The following is a 20,079-nucleotide window of genomic DNA, read 5'->3' on the forward strand; positions in this document are numbered from 1 at the left end:
CTCAACTACCTCTGCGCCCGCATTAGAAGGGGGCAGCCCCCGAAGCCACCCGAGCAAAACCCCCCTATCCAGGGCAAGACGGAAAGCCCAAGACCCCAAGATCAAGATCAAGAAAGCGCATGCAGCTCTGGTACCCTGAATTCCAGACCAGCACACACGACAAGTGTTAGAATAGCCATCAAGGCAAAAATCCAGAAAAGAAATTGTGGCCTGAGGCGATGTCTGACCACCAAGCACATCAGTCAAGAACTGAATTGGTGGGTTGGTGGCTCACCTGGGCCAGCTGCCCACTCCCTCCTCCCCACAGGGGGTAGCAATAATGAGTGGGGGGGAATTCCATAAAGAGCTCCTTGTTTTTGTTTTTTTTTTCTGGGGGAGTTCTTTTGCTTTTTTGAGGCCATATCCCACAATTTTCAACCAGACAGTGGTGTGTTTTGATTCACCTACCTTTCTGGGTGCTTTTCCTGGTCGATGGCAAGTATGACATACTTTAAATATATAAGTGCTCATAGGCCATTGCTCCTTCCTCCTCCTGATGGGGTCAGGTTCTGGCTCATGATCCCCGGTAGGCATAAAAACTCTTTGACTGATGACCCCAAACAGTGGCACTATATCAGTCGGATAGCTTAAGGGAGGCGACGGGGCTCCCCACAAAAATGGGACTTATCAGGAAGGAGGAGAGGCGGCAGGGTCTAAGATGAACAAGATAACCCAGGCTGGGAGAAATGGCCAAGAGCCACACACACAACAAACTGGGACCAGGAGGGACTAAGAATATTAAATACCAGGCTGCCAAAATGCAAATACAATGCTAAAACTACCAACCTTGGGGTTACCTTGAGGTTTTTTCGGGGCTTAGCGTCCCTGCGGCCCGGTCGTTGACCAGGCCTCCTCGTTGCTGGACTGGTCAACCAGGCTGCTGGACGCAGCCTGATGTATGAGTCACAGTTGGGTTGTGACCAAGCCTGAATATTTTCCTTGGTGTACAAACCCGTGCAAATTTCCTTGGGTCTACCTCTTTCGGGAGATTGGCCAAGTGGCATACCCCGCACGTTCGAGCTTTTCCTCTGTTCTTCACGTCTGGTCTTTTTTATATGTCTTTATTGCCATATCTTCAGTGTGCAAGTGGCTGAATTGATGGTGTCCTACCTGCAATTATCTTCTCGATGGCAGTATGCGGCTTCTTGGCGCTCTCATCACATTTCCCTTTCCCTTTCCCTTTGTCTTTGATTTCAGAGCATGCGGTTCTTTATTACTTTGTTTTCTTGATCAGCATCATGCTGAATACTGTCGTCTTTATTGTGTTGCGCTGGTGGAGCCACTGCCACTTGTGTTTGGAGTCATTTGTCCTTGGCACCATTTCAAAATCTTTCTTGCACATTGTTTCCCCTCTGGTCTGTTCATGCACTGTTTGAGCCTGCTTGATCCTTGGACCAAGTTCTTTGATGAACCACACTCAAACTTGTATGAAGAAAGAGCTGGTTTGAAGGGGAATAACCATAGATCACCGAACCTGCAGGGAATTTCCAGGGCATGAAGGGTAAGCAGGACACCTAGACACTGGGATCACTACACTGGACCCAAAAGTAAGCCAACGTAGATTGGTTCACATGACTGTCAAGGCCGACTTCAGCACACCATAAAAGTTGAGCACGCAAACCCTGATTGCACCCCACCAGAATATGTTGCTCCTGACTGGGGCAAAGACAGCGGGGGCCAAGAACTCTTGACTCACCCAAAGCAAGGGCAATCTCAAACTAGGAGAACCTCTAAGGGAACGACCCCCGAACTCACCAGTGAAGAGAACTCTGTCAGTGCAAGGGCAGTGCTAGGGACCACGCAGGAAAGGAAAAAATGAGCACATGCAGTTCCAAGCACATTACCTGGTTGATACCTGGTTGATGGGGTTCTGGGAGTTCTTCTACTCCCCAAGCCCGGCCCGAGGCCAGGCTCGACTTGTGAGAGTTTGGTCCACCAGGCTGTTGCTTGGAGCGGCCCGCAGGCCCACATACCCACCACAGCCCGGTTGGTCCGGCACTCCTTGGAGGAATAAATCTAGTTTCCTCTTGAAGATGTCCACGGTTGTTCCGGCAATATTTCTTATGCTTGCTGGGAGGACGTTGAACAACCGCGGACCTCTGATGTTTATACAGTGTTCTCTGATTGTGCCTATGGCACCTCTGCTCTTTACTGGTTCTATTCTACATTTTCTTCCATGTCGTTCACTCCAGTACGTTGTTATTTTACTGTGTAGATTTGGTACTTGGCCCTTCAGTATCCTCCAGGTGTATATTATTTGATATCTCTCTCGTCTTCTTTCTAGTGAGTACATTTGGAGGGCTTTGAGACGATCCCAATAATTTAGGTGCTTTATTGCGTCTATGCGTGCCGTATATGTTCTCTGTATTCCCTCTATTTCAGCAATCTCTCCTGCTCTGAAGGGGGAAGTGAGTACTGAGCAGTACTCAAGACGGGACAACACAAGTGACTTGAAGAGTACAACCATTGTGATGGGATCCCTGGATTTGAAAGTTCTCGTAATCCATCCTATCATTTTTCTGGCTGTCGCAATATTTGCTTGAAATTGAAAACCTGGCTTACACTACAGCGCAGTGTGAGGAAAATCTGCCAAGGGCCAACACCACCTACCTGGATAAACAGAAGCAGTACAGGATAGTGGTGACCTGGTAACCACTACATCAACACTAGAACTGAGCTTAGGGATGCCGGCTGGCAGTGGACTACCTTCCCTCTCTCCCCCTGAACAAATGGGAGAGGTGGGGTGAATGAGCCTGTGCTAGTTTCATGATAATTCAATCATTTGTGTTCATAGTTGAGGAAGTTGTTTCAGCCAGTTTTGAAGCTTCAGTACCTTTTCAATCCACCAGTGGTTACTATGATTCACTGACTTTTTGGTCACCTTCACTGGTGAGGTTATAAAAATAAATATCACCACTCCCTGCACCTTTGTTAGCAAGGAGGGGGGGGGGGGCTAGGTCATGGCTCTGGTCAAAAGTAAACCTGAAGAGCTCTACGGCTGATGAGAGATGAGATGATAGATGGTAACCATCTTAGCATATAGCTTCAGGGAGCCAGAACAGGCGTCCCTCAGAAATAGGACAAATATTCATATAAGGATACCCAATAAATTAAACTATTGCAACACGGTTTTCTCGACTGTGAGAATGTTTTAATGACAGGGTCGTATTTACAAGCATTGAATAATGCAGCCAAGTTCTTTTCTGTGGGGAGCCCCTACGGCTCCCTGGAGCTTATCGGGCTAATGTATGTTATATTAGACCGGGACATTAGCTAAGGAGTTCAGACCTACCAGGGACCAGCACCAGAACCTGGCCCATTCAGAGAGGTTTCAGGGAGCAATGGCACTGGAAAACCCCCTTGTGGTTGGGGTTTTCCTTATCTGCCATCGACCGGGGTTAGGCACCCAGAAAGGTAGGCCTAACAAAACAAACCCCACATGGTAAAAAACTAAAACATAAAACCGAATCGAGAGGTAGAAACTCCCTACAATCCCAAGGAAACAAGCAAACAAGCAAACATCACAATTTACTGCCACGCCGATCGTCCGCGCAGCCCTCCCCGCCTCGAGAGGGGGGAGGGGAAGCCCCGGACCTCACCGTGCCAGCTGCCTAGCATCAGTTTGTAAGCTAATGTCAACCCGGATAGACGCTTCACTGGCCTCAGTTTCCTAGGCGGTATTTCCCTTGTGTGGCGTTCACTGCCATGTGTTGTGTTGTGCGGTGGCCAGGAGTACTTCATCAGTGCCAGGACTGCATGCGCTTAGGGGCTTCCTTCCCTAAGCACCCTGTGAGTACTGCCCCTGCGTGACAGGGTTATCTTCCCTGGGGCGTTCAGGAACCATTCCCGTAGAGGTTCTTCCTGCTCGGCATTTGCCTCGTCCTTCGGGCCAGCTGGGGCTCGTGGCCCTTGGCCCTGGGTAGGGACTGGTATTGTGCTGGTTAGGGCGTCAAGGTGTTGCGCGACCTTCCACCTAAGCGGCGACCGGTTCCTGTTGCCTCTGGAGACGGTGTACTTTTGCGGGGTTTTTCTTTTGTTTATATTTTCATTTGCCTGGTGGGGGTCTGCCCAGTGTGGCTATAGTTCCACTGGTAGTGTTTGGTGGCCCTCTGCTAGGCCCCCGTGATTGTACACGTCGCAGGGGTTTTCAGTGTTGTTCTCCACCCCCTTGTTATTTTTGGGTTTCTTAACCAGTTAGCAACACCTTGCCCGGGCTTCCCGTAGTTGTTACCCCTACGGGCCCTGGAAAACCCTGTCGGGGCTCGGTGGACCATAGTATGTGTCTTCCGGGTTCCAACCCGTCTTGTACGGGATCGTTAGTTGCTGTGCCCTTGTCTCCAGGTGACAGTCGCCACTTTTACCTCCGTCATACTGCCTGTTGGGTCACTGACATCTTGACCCGAAGTCTTGCAAGAGATATTCTCTGCTTGTTCTCCAGGACTCTCCAGATGTTATTACTGTTCAGAGTACAGGCGGCATCCATGTTGCAAGCTAGGTTAGGTTGCTACAACGTGCTAGGTTAGCTTCTCACTCGGATTCCCCAGGGCCGCCCCGTTTTGGTTAGGTGAAGCTCGCCCCTTTCCCTCCCTGTTCCCGGCTCTGGACCATCTGCAGGTTTCGGGTTTGGGGCGGGGTTTAGTTGGGGCCGAGACTCGGGCGGTTTCGGAGGGCTGCCCCGTTCGGGTTGGGGACGGAAGTTTTCGAGTCTGTTTCTCCTGCCAAGGCTTCTGGGTCTTACCAGCGGCCCTTTCTTGCTGCCTTTCCTATGGACTCTTTGCTTTTCTTTAAGGGGGTCTAATCACGGAAAATAAAAAATGTTCCGATTTTTTTGAAAATTTAATCTTGGAATGGTTATAGAAGGGGCTGCAACTGGTCCAAGTTTCAGCATCACACTCGAAATAGAAATGGAGAAAAAAAATACAGAACGTATTATGCAACGAATTTTCAACATTTTCAAAAAATTTCAGGGAACACATGTGTCAACTAAAATCATTTCTATAACACTCAGATATCACATTAGCATGTAATAAAGGATTTCAAATAGGGGTTTTAGCCAAAAAGTGTTTAGTGCAATAATACAATTATTCAAAGTCCCCCTTCCAAAAATATGCAATATATGATGGTAAATAATATTTATAAAATCAATAAATAGACTTTGGACTACAATGTTATTTGACATTGTAGAAGCAGAAACTCTACATATAAAGTGTGATTTGCATGTAAATTGATTAATAAATGAAACCTGTGAAACACCTTGAAGTTGTAAATTACTTACCTGAGTAAAATAAGATCAAAGTTTGGCCACCTGTAACCGAGCTTGACGTCGACCAATTTCGTTCATAATTGGCACCCTTGCAGATAGGCATCCGTTCAGCATGGTGTGTAAGTTCCATGCATATCCCCTGATAACAAGCGGAAAAAAAAATTGGGGGAAAAAAAAATGCAAATATATATATATATATATATATTTTATATATATATATATATATATATATATATATATATATATATATATATATGCCTGCACATATATATTACAATTATTTATTACAAAATATCCAATTATAACACTAAAACATACTAACCCATTGTAATTGGTCCGAATTGTGGGTCCTCAAGGTGGCACTACAATGGGCACTAGTAGGCACTTGCACTAAACGCTTTTTGGCTAAAACCCCTATTTGAAATCCTTTATTACATGCTAATGTGATATCTGAGTGTTATAAAAATGATTTTAGTTGACATGTGTTCCCTGAAATTTTTTGAAAATGTTGAAAATTCGTTGCATAATACGTTCTGTATTTTTTTTCTCCATTTCTATTTAGGGTGTGATGCTGAAACTTGGACCAGTTGCAGCCCCTTCTATATCCATTCCATGATTAAATTTTCAAAAAAATCGGAAATTTTTTTTATTTCCCGTGATTAGACCCCCTTAAGGGAGGAGGGCTTGGAGGACGGCTGTGCTCAGGGGCCTCTGTTGCGGGTTCTCGGGGCTGTGGGGGATGCCTGCTAGCAGTTCTGGGGCTGTTTGACCCTGCCGGTGTTTTCTGCTTCTGGGCGGAGTTTTGCGCCCATCCGGTGTGCTTGCTTCCCACTTTTGCTGGCGTGTTTTTGTATCTTTTGCATCGGTCACAGCCCCCTGTTCTGGTGGCCATTTTCTTCTGCTGGTTTCCTGGCATGGCCACCAGGGAGGATTTGCGCTTTGTTTACATGCGCCTGGGTGTGTGAGCGAGCATCGGGGTGAGTTTTTTCACTTTTTTCAGGGGTTTTATTCTTCTGTTGTAATTTCTTTGCTTTTCTCGTGTTTTCTGCCCGTTTTCTGTTCCTCTGGGAACGTTTGAGAGTTGATTTTATACCGGGTTTTCCATTTTGTCTGTTTTGGGTCTGTGCCCTAGGGTTTGGGCTCAGTGTCCCTGTCTGTTATGCTTGCTCCCACACCTTGTCTCTCGGTTTTTGGTCTGTTTTGACCGTTTCCCTGGGGGTTCTGTCTGGGGGCTGTGCTTTGCCTTTCTGTGGTGTATCACCATCGGTAAATGTGGTGGTTTGGGCTTCCCCTGGTTTGATTCCGGGTTCCTTTGAGTTCTTTGGTTTCGTTCCGGAGGTTTCTTCCTCTTGGGCCCCCCCTCTGTGGGTTCAGGGAGCTTTGTTTCCTTGTGTGTGACCCAGCTCTGCCTTCTGGGGTTCCGGGGTCTTCCTGGCTTGCAGACTGATCTTTTTGGGTCTTGGCACGTGTTGTGGTCGTGCTGGGACTTTGAGGTTTTGTTGTCGAGGTGGGCCTTTTGATGCAGTTTAGTGCCTTCTTCACCTGGCTGGCGTGGTACTCTCTGCCCACTGGTCGGCGGCTTGTAATATTCTTTTCACGTGTATGTGTAATTACCTAAGTGTAGTTACAGGATGAGAGCTACACTCGTGGTGTCCCGTTTTCCCAGCACTCTTTGTCATATAATGCTTTGAAACTACTGACGGTCTTGGCCTCCACCACCTTCTCACCTAACTTGTTCCAACCGTCTACCACTCTGTTTGCGAAAGTGAATTTTCTTATATTTCTTCGACATCTTTGTTTAGCTAGTTTAAATCTATGACCTCTTGTTCTTGAAGTTCCGGGTCTCAGGAAATCTTCCCTATCGAATTTATCGATTCTTGTTACTATTTTGTACATAGTGATCATATTGCCTCTTTTTCTTCTGTCTTCTAGTATTGGCATAATTAATGCCTCTAACCACTCCTCGTATCTCTTGCCCTTCAGTTCTGGGAGCCACTTAGTAGCATGTCTTTGCACCTTTTCTAGTTTGTTGATGTGCTTCTTAAGATATGGGCACCACACAACCGCTGCATATTCTAGCTTTGGCCTAACAAAAGTCGTGAACAATTTCTTTAGTATATCGCTATCCATGTATTTAAAAGCAATTCTGAAGTTAGAAAGCGTGGCATAGGCTCCTCGCACAACGTTCTTTATGTGGTCCTCGGGGGATAGTTTTCTATCTAGAACCACCACTAGATCTCTTTCTTTATCAGAATTCTTTAAAGATTTAAGATTGCACATGTGCATGTGCATGTGGTTGTACAGTGCATGTAAGTAATGAACATTTGAATAGCAAAGTTTTATGTCTTGAGGGTTTAGTGAAAGACTTGCGCAAGGATAAGAATCAATTGGAAACAAATTGCAAAGCCATGGAAGAAAATAAACTCTTAAAAATAGCTTTGGAAGAAGTTAAAGTAAATTTAAACATAAATGACTACAATAGGTTAGGTAAGGAAATTCAACAGGAGAAACAGCTTTTGTCAGCACAGATGGAGGAAGTTACACAGGGAATAGAACAGTGCAAGAAAGATATGCAACTCACTTATGCACAAGTGGCCAAGGAGAAGGAAAAAATAGAAGAAGCAGTAAAGGAAGTCAAACACTGCAGCAACCAAGATAAAACAAACATTAGGCTAGAAGTGAGGAAAGAATTGGCATCTAACCCGAAGTTGGTGCAAAACACAGTTGATCGGAGTAAGTCCCTGATCATTTTTGGCTGCAAAGAAAAGGCGATAACATCTAGGTCAGAAAGAGCTGTAGAAGAACCTAAAGTAGTAGATAAAATTGTTGGCCTCGTAGAAGGTCTTACAACCATAGAGAATGTGTGCGACTACAGGAGAATAGGCAGGTACGTAAAAGGGAAAGATCGACTTTTGAGGATCACCCTAAACGGTGCCAAACAGATGGAAGAAGTACTAAGGAATGCTAGAAAATTCCAAAGTGATGAGGATGGGAAAGGGTGGTCGTTAAGACGAGATCTTTCAAAAGAAGATAGAGAGAAGCTGAAACTGAACCTCACCGAGGCAAAACATTTAAATGAGAGCAGGAATGAAGAAGAAATAAATTCTTTTTCTACAAAGTGATAGGGGTAGGCAAACCAGTAAAGTGGTACATAAAGGCAAACCAACAAAATCAATAGAGAGAGGGGGAGTGAAGAATAAGGAGAGGGGGAACAAGTTCCTGAAGATTGCATACACCAACATAGATGGAGTGAGATCGAAGATACTGGAGTTAAGTGATGTAATACAGCTGCAGACACCAGACATTGTTGCACTCACGGAGACAAAACTTGAAGATGTAATTTTAAATGAGGTCATATTCCCAAGGGGCTACTCAATTTGGAGACGGGACAGAAAAATTAGGAAAGGCGGTGGCGTTGCTGTGCTGGTAAAAGAACACCTAAAGGTGAACGAAATAATGACTGCCAATCCACAAGAAGTTGACATAATAGCACTAGAGATCTGCCATGAAGATGATAAACTAATGATAATAAATGCATATAGTCCACCGCCAAGCAGCACATGGTCAAAGGAGGAGCTAGATAGTAAACGTGAAGGTCTTATAACAATAATGAGAGAGATTACAGCGAGAGCGGATAACGATAGATCACGACTGTTGATAGTCGGTGACTTCAACTTGAAATCCATAGACTGGGAAGCATATGAAGCTAAAACAGAAGATTTTTGGACCTGTAAATTTGTAGACCTCATCCTGGAAACATTCTTGTATCAACATGTTAAACAAGCTACGAGGATGAGGGAAGGGGACGTTCCCTCCATGCTAGATTTGATATTTACCAGGAAGGAAGAAGAGATATTTGACATTCAGTACCTTCCTCCCTTGGGTAAAAGTGACCATGTCTTTTTGGGAATAAAGTATGCAATGCGTTATAAGCTGGAAGAAAATAAGGAGGTTGAAGCAGTTGAAAAACCAGACTTCAGGAGAGGACATTATGGTGACCTTAGAAATTTTTTTAGTGAGTATAATTGGACAGACTTGATGCTAGGCAAGGAAGTGAATGAGATGTATGTCAAGTTTTGTGAAATATATGATAAAGGCACAAAAAATTTTATACCAAAACAGATATGCAGGCCCAGAAAACAGGATTGGTTCGACAGAAATTGCGAGAGGGCTAGAGACCAAAAGACACAAAAATGGAATAATACAGGAAGAGGCCAAACCCCCAAACATACCAGCGATATAAAGATGCGAGAAACAACTACACGGCAGTGAGGAGAGAGGCAGAAAGAAATTTTGAAAAAGGGATTGCAGACAAATGTAAAACAGAACCAGGTCTATTCTATAAATTCATAAACAACAAATTGCAGGTAAAGGATAATATTCAGAGGTTGAAAATGGGAAATAGATTCACAGAATATGAAAAGGAAATGTGTGAAACACTAAACGAAAAGTTCCAAAGTGTGTTTGTACAAAATGAAATCTTTAGGGAACCAGATACAATAAGAATTCCAGAGAACAACATAGAGCACATAGAGGTGTCTAGAGACGAAGTGGAAAAAATGCTCAAGGAGCTCGGTAAGAACAAAGCAGCTGGCCCAGATGGCGTTTCACCATGGGTTCTGAGAGAATGTGCATCTGAGCTCAGCATTCCACTTCACCTGATCTTTCAGGCATCCCTGTGTACAGGAATCGTAGCAGACGTTTGGAAACAGGCTAACATAGTTCCAATCTACAAAAGTGGCAGCAGGGAAGACCCCCTCAATTATAGACCTGTATCATTGACAAGTGTAATAGTGAAAGTATTGGAAAAACTAATCAAAACTAAATGGGTAGAACACCTAGAGAGAAATGATATAATATCAGACAGACAGTATGGTTTTCGATCTGGAAGATCCTGTGTATCGAATTTACTCAGTTTCTATGATCGAGCCACAGAGATATTACAGGAAAGAGATGGTTGGATTGACTGCATCTATCTGGACCTAGAAAAGGCTTTCGACAGAGTTCCACATAAGAGGTTGTTCTGGAAACTGGAAAATATTGGAGGGGTGACAGGTAAGCTTCTATCATGGATGAAAAATTTTCTGACTGATAGAAAAATGAGGGCAGTAATCAGAGGCAATGTATCGGAATGGAGAAATGTCACAAGTGGAGTACCACAGGGCTCAGTTCTTGCACCAGTGATGTTTATTGTGTACATAAATGATCTACCAGTTGGTATACAGAATTATATGAACATGTTTGCTGATGATGCTAAGATAATAGGAAGGATAAGAAATTTAGATGATTGTCATGCCCTTCAAGAAGACCTGGACAAAATAAGTAGATGGAGCACCACTTGGCAAATGGAATTTAATGTTAATAAATGTCATGTTATGGAATGTGGAATAGGAGAACATAGACCCCACACAACCTATATATTATGTGAGAAATCTTTAAAGAATTCTTATAAAGAAAGAGATCTAGGGGTGGTTCTAGATAGAAAACTATCACCTGAGGACCACAAAGAATATTGTGCAAGGAGCCTATGCTATGCTTTCTAACTTCAAAATTGCATTTAAATACATGGATGGCGATATACTAAAGAAATTGTTCATGACTTCTGTTAGGCCAAAGCTAGAATATGCAGCTGTTGTGTGGTGCCCATATCTTAAGAAGCACATCAACAAACTGGAAAAGGTGCAAAGACATGCTACTAAGTGGCTCCCAGAACTGAAGGGTAAGAGTTACGAGGAGAGGTTAGAAGCATTAAACATGTAAAAACTAGAAGACAGAAGAAAAAGAGGTGATATGATCACTACAGTATCCACTCAATTTAACGGCCTCTTTTATACCGATCTGCCGGTATTAACGACCGGTATCTGGAGCCTGCTATACCGGTCTGCGGTCGATATTACCGACGGTCTGTCGGTATTGGGTTTGTTGTGGCATCAGCGTCCCCTCACATGGCGACCAGGCCACCGACCTGGATCGTCCAGTCATATATTACATCTTAATTTTCTTTTAAAATGATTCACTTTAATGAAGAAAATTGTAAATTATTATTAATAAAATATTTTGAAACAGTTTTTATTAAGCAAAAGTCTTTGTTTTCTTATTAAATACCTTTTATAGTATAGGCACTAGGTATTTTTTTTCCCACGGACCTAGAATGTACTCCGCCGGGCCATGTGTTTCCATTGTTTACTCTGAACTCGCGCGGCTAGCTTCAATTGTGAAGGATATTACTGTACTGTAATTGTGATCTTTTTTTTAATTTACAAAATGCCAAAAGTTACCCAAAGGAAGCGCCTGACGGTTGCACAGAAGCTGGAGTTAATTAAGAAACTTGATAAAGGATATTCTCATGCATGACCAGCAGCAGAGTTTAACATCGGGAAAAGTACAGTAAGTGACATCAAGAAACAGAAGGATACTCTATTAAAATATGCCTGAAAATAAGTGTACATACAGTATGTACCCTGTATACAATATAAACAATATAAAACAAGCGCTGCAGAGGATGACGTAATCTTCACAGCTTCGTAATCTTCAGCTTCATTAAAAGTAAGTCAATTTACCAATTTTATTATAGTATTACAAGATATTAATTGTTTTTTTTCAACAAAAGCTTCATATTAGTCTCTGCAAATGTATATTCTATCGTCAGCAGAGAATAGGTGAGCTCAAAATATTTCGTCTTGGCTAGCTCTCAGTGACAAGGCTCGATCGCCATTGTTATGGCATGGCCGCCACAGCCTGTGTTGTAACATTAAAAGTAAGTCAATTTACCAATTTTATTATAGTATTACAAGATATTAATTGTTTTTTTTCAACAAAAGCTACATATTAGTCTCTGCAAATGTATATTCTATCGTCAGCAGAGAATAGGTGAGCTCAAAATATTTCGTCTTGGCTAGCTCTCAGTGACATGGCTCGATCGCCATTGTTATGGCATGGCCGCCACAGCCTGTGTTGTAACATTAAAAATACATTACCTGCACTGTTCAGGGTAAATCAAAACACATCTCTAAAATATTATTGAGAAAATATTAACTTGCTGATTGATACATGAAATATTTTGCAATACAAAGGAATGAATCAATTTTTTCCCACCCATCTGGGCTTGATCAGACCGTGTTCACATATCATTCATGCAGCAGCCAGCAACTGGCTTAATCGTCGGTGTGGCACTAAATTGGAATGCAATTACACAATGAACTTTATTTAATTTTAGTTATACAGTATAAAATATATCCTACCTGAATGTTACTTGAAAAATTACCCGACCCGATTTAACTTCGGAAATAACGGAGCTCCGTAAATAACGACTAGGGCTCAGCCCCATATAGGCTGTTAAATTGAGTGGATACTGTACATACAAAATAGTAACAGGAATTGATAAAATCGACAGGGAAGATTTCCTGAGACCTGGCACTTCAAGAACAAGAGGTCATAGATTTAAACTAGCTAAACACAGATGCCGAAGAAATATAAGAAAATTCACCTTCGCAAATAGAGTGGTAGACGGTTGGAACAAGTTAAGTGAGAAGGTGGTGGAGGCCAAGACCGTCAGTAGTTTCAAAGCGTTATATGACAAAGAGTGCTGGGAAGACGGGACACTACGAGCGTAGCTCTCATCCTGTAACTACACTTAGGTAATTACACATGCCATAATCTTGGTATGTGTGTGTAATACACCTTTGTGTGTGTATTTATATGTGTATGTATATGTATATGTACATAATATGTATGTATATGTACATGATATATGTGTATATATGTGTGTATACTTTTTCTTTCAGAAAGGGCTCTGTTCCCTTCGCTGTTGACGGGACGCTGGGGGAGCAGCTTGCTCTGTTGACTCTCGCATGGTCCCATAGTTAGTGGGCGCTTTTGATTGTCTTCCGGCCTCTGGTGGCGGCAAACGGCTTCTCCCCCTTTGGGGGGATCAGGGCAGGCAGGGTGGGCTTCTTCCCCTGCGCTTCGTCATGTCATCTTAGTGGGTGCGTTGGACGTGGTCGATCCACCCCATCCTTCTGGGGTTCCCATCTGCTCTATGCAGATACGGGCCTGGCGAATCTACGGTTTTTCTGGACTTCTCCAGTCTGCGCCCTGGATTCTATGCCCTCATCGGAGGACTGTTGTCTCTGGTCCGGCTTCTGTTGGGGCAGGGGTGCCTGGATGGTGGCCCTGGACCTCCAAGTCAATTCTTGGCACGTTCTTCTCCAGTTTTCCGGGACTGGCACAGTTGGTGGTAGGGCTTCAGGCTTGCTGCTTTTGTTGCCTTCCCTTGTTTGTAATTGGCACTTGGTGTATTTACGCATCTTTATCAGATCTTGGTGCCCTGTCTGAGTCTGCTTGGGATTTGGTGTCTGGCCTACCTCGACAATTGGCTGGTGTGGGCTCCCAGTTGGTCTGCTTGTCTGCTCGCCAGGTGTGTGGTTCTTTCCAGATCACTGGGTTTGATTTCCTGGTGATCTGGAGGCCGTTCCATCTGTTTCCGGCACAGGTTCGGACATGGGTGGGCCTTGTTTAGGGCTCTTGGGCTGCTCCTTGTCCCTCCCTCCAGAAGTGTTGCTGCAGTTGTCGTCCCGCCTTCAGCTGTTCATGAGGGGGGGTCCCGGGTTGCTTGGCGGTTGCTCGAGCAGTTGTGCGGGAGTCTGAACTTCGACATGCTGGTCTGCCCGCAGGGTCGGGTTTGGCTTCGGCGTCTGTTAGGTTCCTTCAGAGACTCCCCTTCCGCCTCTTGCAATAGTTGGGTTCATTCCTCCGGGGATCTTGTGTTGGTGCTGCATCACCAGCTTCCTCTTTGGGGTTTTCGGGGTTCCGTGCCTTGGCACCTCCTTGAGCCTTCGCTTTATGTGTTCACGAATGGGTCATCTCTCGGCTGGGGCTTTGTTACCAGTGCTCATCAGGTTGGCTGGGGATGGAGTGGTCTGTCCGTCCATCCGTCGGGCTCGCAGCACAGTTCGGGAGTGCGTGGCTATCTGGTTTGCGCTTCGGAGGGTTCTGGTCACTCGGTGTTCTACCATTCAGCTCCACTCGAACTGTTCTCTGGTAGTTCTTTGCCGGAACCACAGGCTTTCTCTTAGGTGTTTGCCTTTAGGGTTGGTCCCTTCGAGTGACTCGTTTGCTGGATTCTCGGGGTTTGGCTAACCGTGAAGTTCATGTCCGGGGTGTGTCCTACGTCCTGGCGGACAGCCTCTCTTGGTTCATTCCTCTGTTAACGGATTGGCCAGTTGTCGCCGACTCGTTTTGTTGTCTCTGCCAGACGTATGGACTCCTGGCCATAGACGTCTTCGAGTCGGTGTGGTCTAGGCATCGCCCATTCTATGTGGCGCCTTTACCCGCCTGCGAGGCGTTCACAGTGGATGCCTTTCGGCACGACTGGTCAAGGTGGGGGTACCTGTTCCTCCCTGAAACCTCTCTGAAGGGGGCCAGGTTCTGGCGCTGGTCCCTGGTAGGTCTGAACTCCTTAGCTAATGTCCCGGTCTAATATAACATACATTAGCCCAATAAGCTCCAAGGAGCCTCTGAGGCCCAACCAGAAAATGGCGTTTCATTACATTCAATGCTATTTTTTTTCTTATTACTAAATTTAAAAGAACATTAAATAACCGTACATATGGTAAGCCAAAAGATTAATTATTACTTACCTTCAGGAAGAATACTTGCAACACTAAGAGTGGATATAAGATTGTTTATATCACTTTCAATTCCTTGGGCAACTCCTGGGTATTGAATCTTCATTGCCACTGACCGGCCATCGTGAAGAGTTGCCAAATGGACCTGACCAATGGAAGCAGCAGCAAAGGGCTTCTCTTCAAATGAAGCAATCTTAGAGCGCCAGTCTTGACCCAACTGCTCTGCTATAACTTTCTGTTATAATACAAAACAAACAGTAGCATGTGTACAAACATCAGTGATGAGCTTCTGAACAAAAAAATGTCTATAAACTCTAAATTATCTGAATGGGAAACTATTATTCATGAGGATAACATTTTGTGTACACACTTTCTAGGATCAGCCCCTTGTGGCTCCCAAAAGCTATTATGCTGAGATGGATCACAACTACTAGATCGCACTGGAACCTAGCAACCCCCTCACATAGGCACAGGGAGCAAGTGACACTCTACCACCTCTCCTGAAAAGCATCCAGAAAAGTCAGGGAACCGATACATATGACTGCTGGAATCAAAGAGACCGGTCTCAAAACTGCCACACGAATTCTATGAACAATGTAAACATACTATCGATTCTCTCAGAACAAGCATGCACACATTTTCCCCACTCCTTCCTTTAGATAGGGAAGGGGTGGTGGACTCTCACTATCCAATGGCTAATGCCATCACTTCTGCCACTGGTGCAGATTTTAATTGATTGCTGTAGTGGTCTGGGTTATCAGCAAGCCATAGCTGGTCCAAGTGCTTTTCATCTAAGTGCTTTTTCTGGAAGAAACCTATGAAGCTGCCTGAAGCTATATACAGATACACTGCCAAACTACAAGGTGCCATCAGCTGCGGAGTTGTATTTGGCCTACTGGGGACAACAAGCCAGAATCAGGCATCTCATAGAAACACAGGGAGCAGTGGCATGTTTGATTTTTGTTTTTAATTTATTCATGTTTGCCACCACCAAGGGAAGGCACTCAGAAAGTGAACAAAACAAAACAGACTCCTGCTTGGTTTGAGGTGAGACTGGGACTTGCCGACCAACCTTGGCGACGGTTGGTGGTGTGCGCAGCATTTCTCTTACAAACATTGATGATACCTTTGAGGGTTTTCAGAACCTACTGTTACATGGCGCGCATTCTGATCACGTTGATATCCCGGTCTTAGAGGGAGATCCAGAGGGAGAGTTCTTGGACAGTATGGTGAACAGATTGAAGGCAAAACGCCGCCAGTGTCCTGAGGTACCCTGTGACTGCCCCGGCCCTCCTCAGCCTCGGTATCAACATCCTCCACTCACTAAAGGTAGGATGATTTCTCCTGGTTTACAAACGTTCATCATTGCCTTTGATGATGATACGTCCATTTACAGGAGTGTTTTAGAGAAATAGCAGGGCACAAAGTCTCCTATACCATGCCATTCCCAAGTTCTTTAACCACTGTGATGTGCCGAGTTTATTGTAATTACCTAAGTGTAGTTACAGGATGAGAGCTACGCTCGTGGTGTCCCGTCTTACCAGCACTCTTTGTCATATAACGCTTTGAAACTACTGACAGTCTTGGCCTCCACCACCTTCTCCCCTAACTTGTTCCAACCGTCTACCACTCTGTTTGCGAAAGTGAATTTTCTTATATTTCTTCGGTATCTGTGTTAAGCTAGTTTATATCTATGACCTCTTGTTCTTAACGTTCCAGGTCTCAAGAAATCTTCCCTATCGATTTTATCAATTCCTGTTACTATTTTGTATGTAGTGATCATATCGCCTCTTTTTCTTCTGTCTTCTAGTTTTGGCATATTTAATGCTTCTAACCTCTCCTCGTAGCTCTTGCCCTTCAGTTCTGGGAGCCACTTAGTAGCATGTCTTTGCACCTTTTCCAGTTTGTTGATGTGCTTCTTAAGATATGGGCACCACACAACTGCTGCATATTCTAGCTTTGGCCTAACAAAAGTCGTGAACAATTTCTTTAGTATATCGCCATCCATGTATTTAAAAGCAATTCTGAAGTTAGAAAGCGTGGCATAGGCGTCTCGCACAATATTCTTTATGTGGTCCTCAGGTGATAGTTTTCTATCTAGAACCACCCCTAGATCTCTTTCTTTATCAGAATTCTTTAAAGATTTCTCACATAATATATAGGTTGTGTGGGGTCTATGTTCTCCTATTCCACATTCCATAACATGGCATTTATTAACATTAAATTCCATTTGCCAAGTGGCGCTCCATGTACTTATTTTGTCCAGGTCTTCTTGAAGGGCATGACAATCATCTAAGTTTCTTATCCTTCCTATTATCTTAGCATCATCAGCAAACATGTTCATATAATTCTGTATACCAACTGGTAGATCATTTATGTAGACAATAAACATCACTGGTGCAAGAACTGAACCCTGTCGTACTCCACTTGTGACATTTCTCCAGTCCGATACATTGCCTCTGATCACAGCCCTCATTTTTCTATCAGTCAGAAAATTTTTCATCCATGTTAGAAGCGTACCTGTCACTCCTCCAATATTTTCCAGTTTCCAGAACAACCTCTTATGTGGAACTCTGTCGAAAGCCTTTTTTAGGTCCAGATAGATGCAGTCAACCCAACCATCTCTTTCCTGTAATATCTCTGTTGCTCGATCATAGAAACTGAGTAAATTCGATACACAGGATCTTCCAGATCGAAAACCATACTGTCTGTCTGATATTATATCATTTCTCTCCAGGTGTTCTACCCATTTAGTTTTAATTATTTTTTCCAATATTTTGACTATTACACTTGTCAATGATACCGGTCTATAATTAAGGGGGTCTTCCCTGCTTCCACTTTTGTAGATTGGAACTATGTTAGCCTTTTTCCACACATCAGCTACAACTCCTGTATACAGGGATGCCTGAAAAATCAGTTGAAGAGGAATGCTGAGCTCAGGTGCACATTCTCTCAGAACCCATAGTGAAACTCCATCTGGACCAACTGCTTTGTTCTTATTTAGCTCCTTGAGCATTTTTTCCACTTCGTCTCTGGACACCTCTATGTGCTCTATGTTGTTCTCTGGAATTCTTATTGTATCTGGTTCCTGAAGATTTCATTTTGTACAAACACACTTTGGAACTTTTCGTTTAATGTTTCACACATTTCCTTTTCATTTTCCATGAATCTATTTCCCATTTTCAACCTCTGAATATTATCCTTTACCTGCAATTTGTTGTTTATGAATTTATAGAACAGACCTGGTTCTGTTTTGCATTTGTCTGCAATCCCTTTTTCAAAATTTCTTTCTGCCTCTCTCCTCACTGCCGTGTAGTTGTTTCTCGCATCTTTGTATCGCTGGTATGTTTGGGGTTCGGCCTCTTCCTGTATTGATTCCATTTTTGTGTCTTTTGGTCTCTGGCCCTGTCGCACTTTCTGTTGAACCAATCCTGTTTCCTAGTTCTGCTTCTCTGTTTTGGTATAAATTTTTTTGTGCCTTTATCATATATTTCACAAAACCTGACATACATCTCATTCACTTCCTTGCCTAGCAACAAGTCTGTCCAATTATACTCACTAAAAAATTTTCTAAGGTTGCCATAATGTCCTCTCCTAAAGTCAGGTTTTTCATTTGCATCGACCGTCATATTTTCTTTCAGATTATAACACATTGCATACTTTATTCCCAAAAAGACATGGTCACTTTTACCCAAGGAAGGAAGGTACTGAATGTCAAATATTTCTTCCTCCTTCCTGGTAAATATCAAATCTAGCATGGAGGGGACGTCCCCTACCCTCATCCTCGTAGCTTGTTTAACATGTTGATACAAGAATGTTTCCAGGATGAGGTCTACAAATTTACAGGTCCAGAAATCTTCTGTTTTAGCTTCACATGCTTCCCAGTCTATGGATTTCAAGTTGAAGTCGCAGACTATCAACAGTCGTGAACTATCGTTATCCGCTCTCGCTATGATCTCTCATTATTGTTATAAGACCTTCTCGTTTACTATCTAGCTCCTCCTTTGACCATGTGCTGCTTAACGGTGGACTATATGCATTTATGATCATTAGTTTATCATCTTCATGGCAGATCTCTAGTGCTATTATGTCAACTTCTTGTGGATTGGCAGTCACTATTTCGTTTACCTTTAGGTGTTCTTTCACCAGCACAGCAACGCCACCGCCTTTCCTGATTTTTCTGTCCCGTCTCCAAATTGAGTAGCCCCTTGGGAGTATGACCTCATTTAAAATAGCATCTTCAAGTTTTGTCTCCGTGAGTGCAACAATGTCTGGTGTCTGCAGCTGTATTACATCACTTAACTCCAGTATCTTCGATCTCACTCCATCTATGTTGGTGTATGCAATCTTCAGGAACTTGTTCCCCCTCTTCTTATTTTTCACTCCCCTTTTCTCTAATGACTTTGTTGGTTTGCCTTTATGTACCACTTTACTGGTTTGCCTACCCCTATCACTCTGTAGAAAAAAGAATTGATTTCTTCTTCATTCCTGCTCTCATTTAAACGTTTTGCCTCGACGAGGTTCAGTTTCAGCTTCTCTCTATCTTCTTTTGAAAGATCTCGTCTTAACGACCACCCTTTCCCATCCTCATCACTTTGTAATTTTCTAGCATTTCTTAGTACTTCTTCCATTTGTTTAGTACCATTTAGGGTGATCCTCAAAGGTCGATCTTTCCCTTTTACATATCTGCCTATTCTCCTGTAGTCGCACACATTCTCTATGGTTGTAAGACCTTCCACGAGGCCAACAATTTTATCTACTACTTTAGCTTCTTCTACAGCTCTTTCTGACCTAGATGTTATCTCCTTTTCTTTGCAGCCAAAAATGATCAGGGACTTACTCCGATCAACTGTGTTTTGCACCAACTTCGGGTTAGATGCCAATTCTTTTCTCACTTCTAGCCTAATGTTTGTTTTATCTTGGTTACTGCAGTGTTTGACTTCCTTTACTGCTTCTTCTATTTTTTCCTTCTCCTTGGCCACTTGTGCATAAGTGAGTTGCATATCTTTCTTGCACAGTTCTATTCCCTGTGTAACTTCCTCCATCTGTGCTGACAAAAGCTGTTTCTCCTGTTGAATTTCCTTGCCTAACCTATTGTAGTCATTTATGTTTAAATTTACTTTAACTTCTTCCAAAGCTATTTTTAAGAGT

At 43.5% G+C, this 20,079-nt stretch overlaps 1 protein-coding gene across 2 annotated transcripts in view; it reads right to left on the minus strand.

Moving 5' to 3' along the window:
• Coq8 (ubiquinone biosynthesis protein COQ8, mitochondrial) overlaps positions 1-20,079 on the minus strand; it is a 350,169-nt gene that overhangs the window by 60,830 nt on the left and 269,260 nt on the right. For both annotated transcript variants that reach the window (XM_069299996.1, XM_069299995.1), the window contains exon 7: positions 14,941-15,163. In XM_069299996.1, coding sequence (XP_069156097.1) covers positions 14,941-15,163 — 223 coding nt within the window. The remainder of the gene's footprint in view (positions 1-14,940; positions 15,164-20,079) is intronic.

This window comes from Procambarus clarkii, chromosome 43 (genome assembly GCF_040958095.1).
Source record: "Procambarus clarkii isolate CNS0578487 chromosome 43, FALCON_Pclarkii_2.0, whole genome shotgun sequence".
NCBI lineage: Eukaryota > Metazoa > Arthropoda > Malacostraca > Decapoda > Cambaridae > Procambarus > Procambarus clarkii.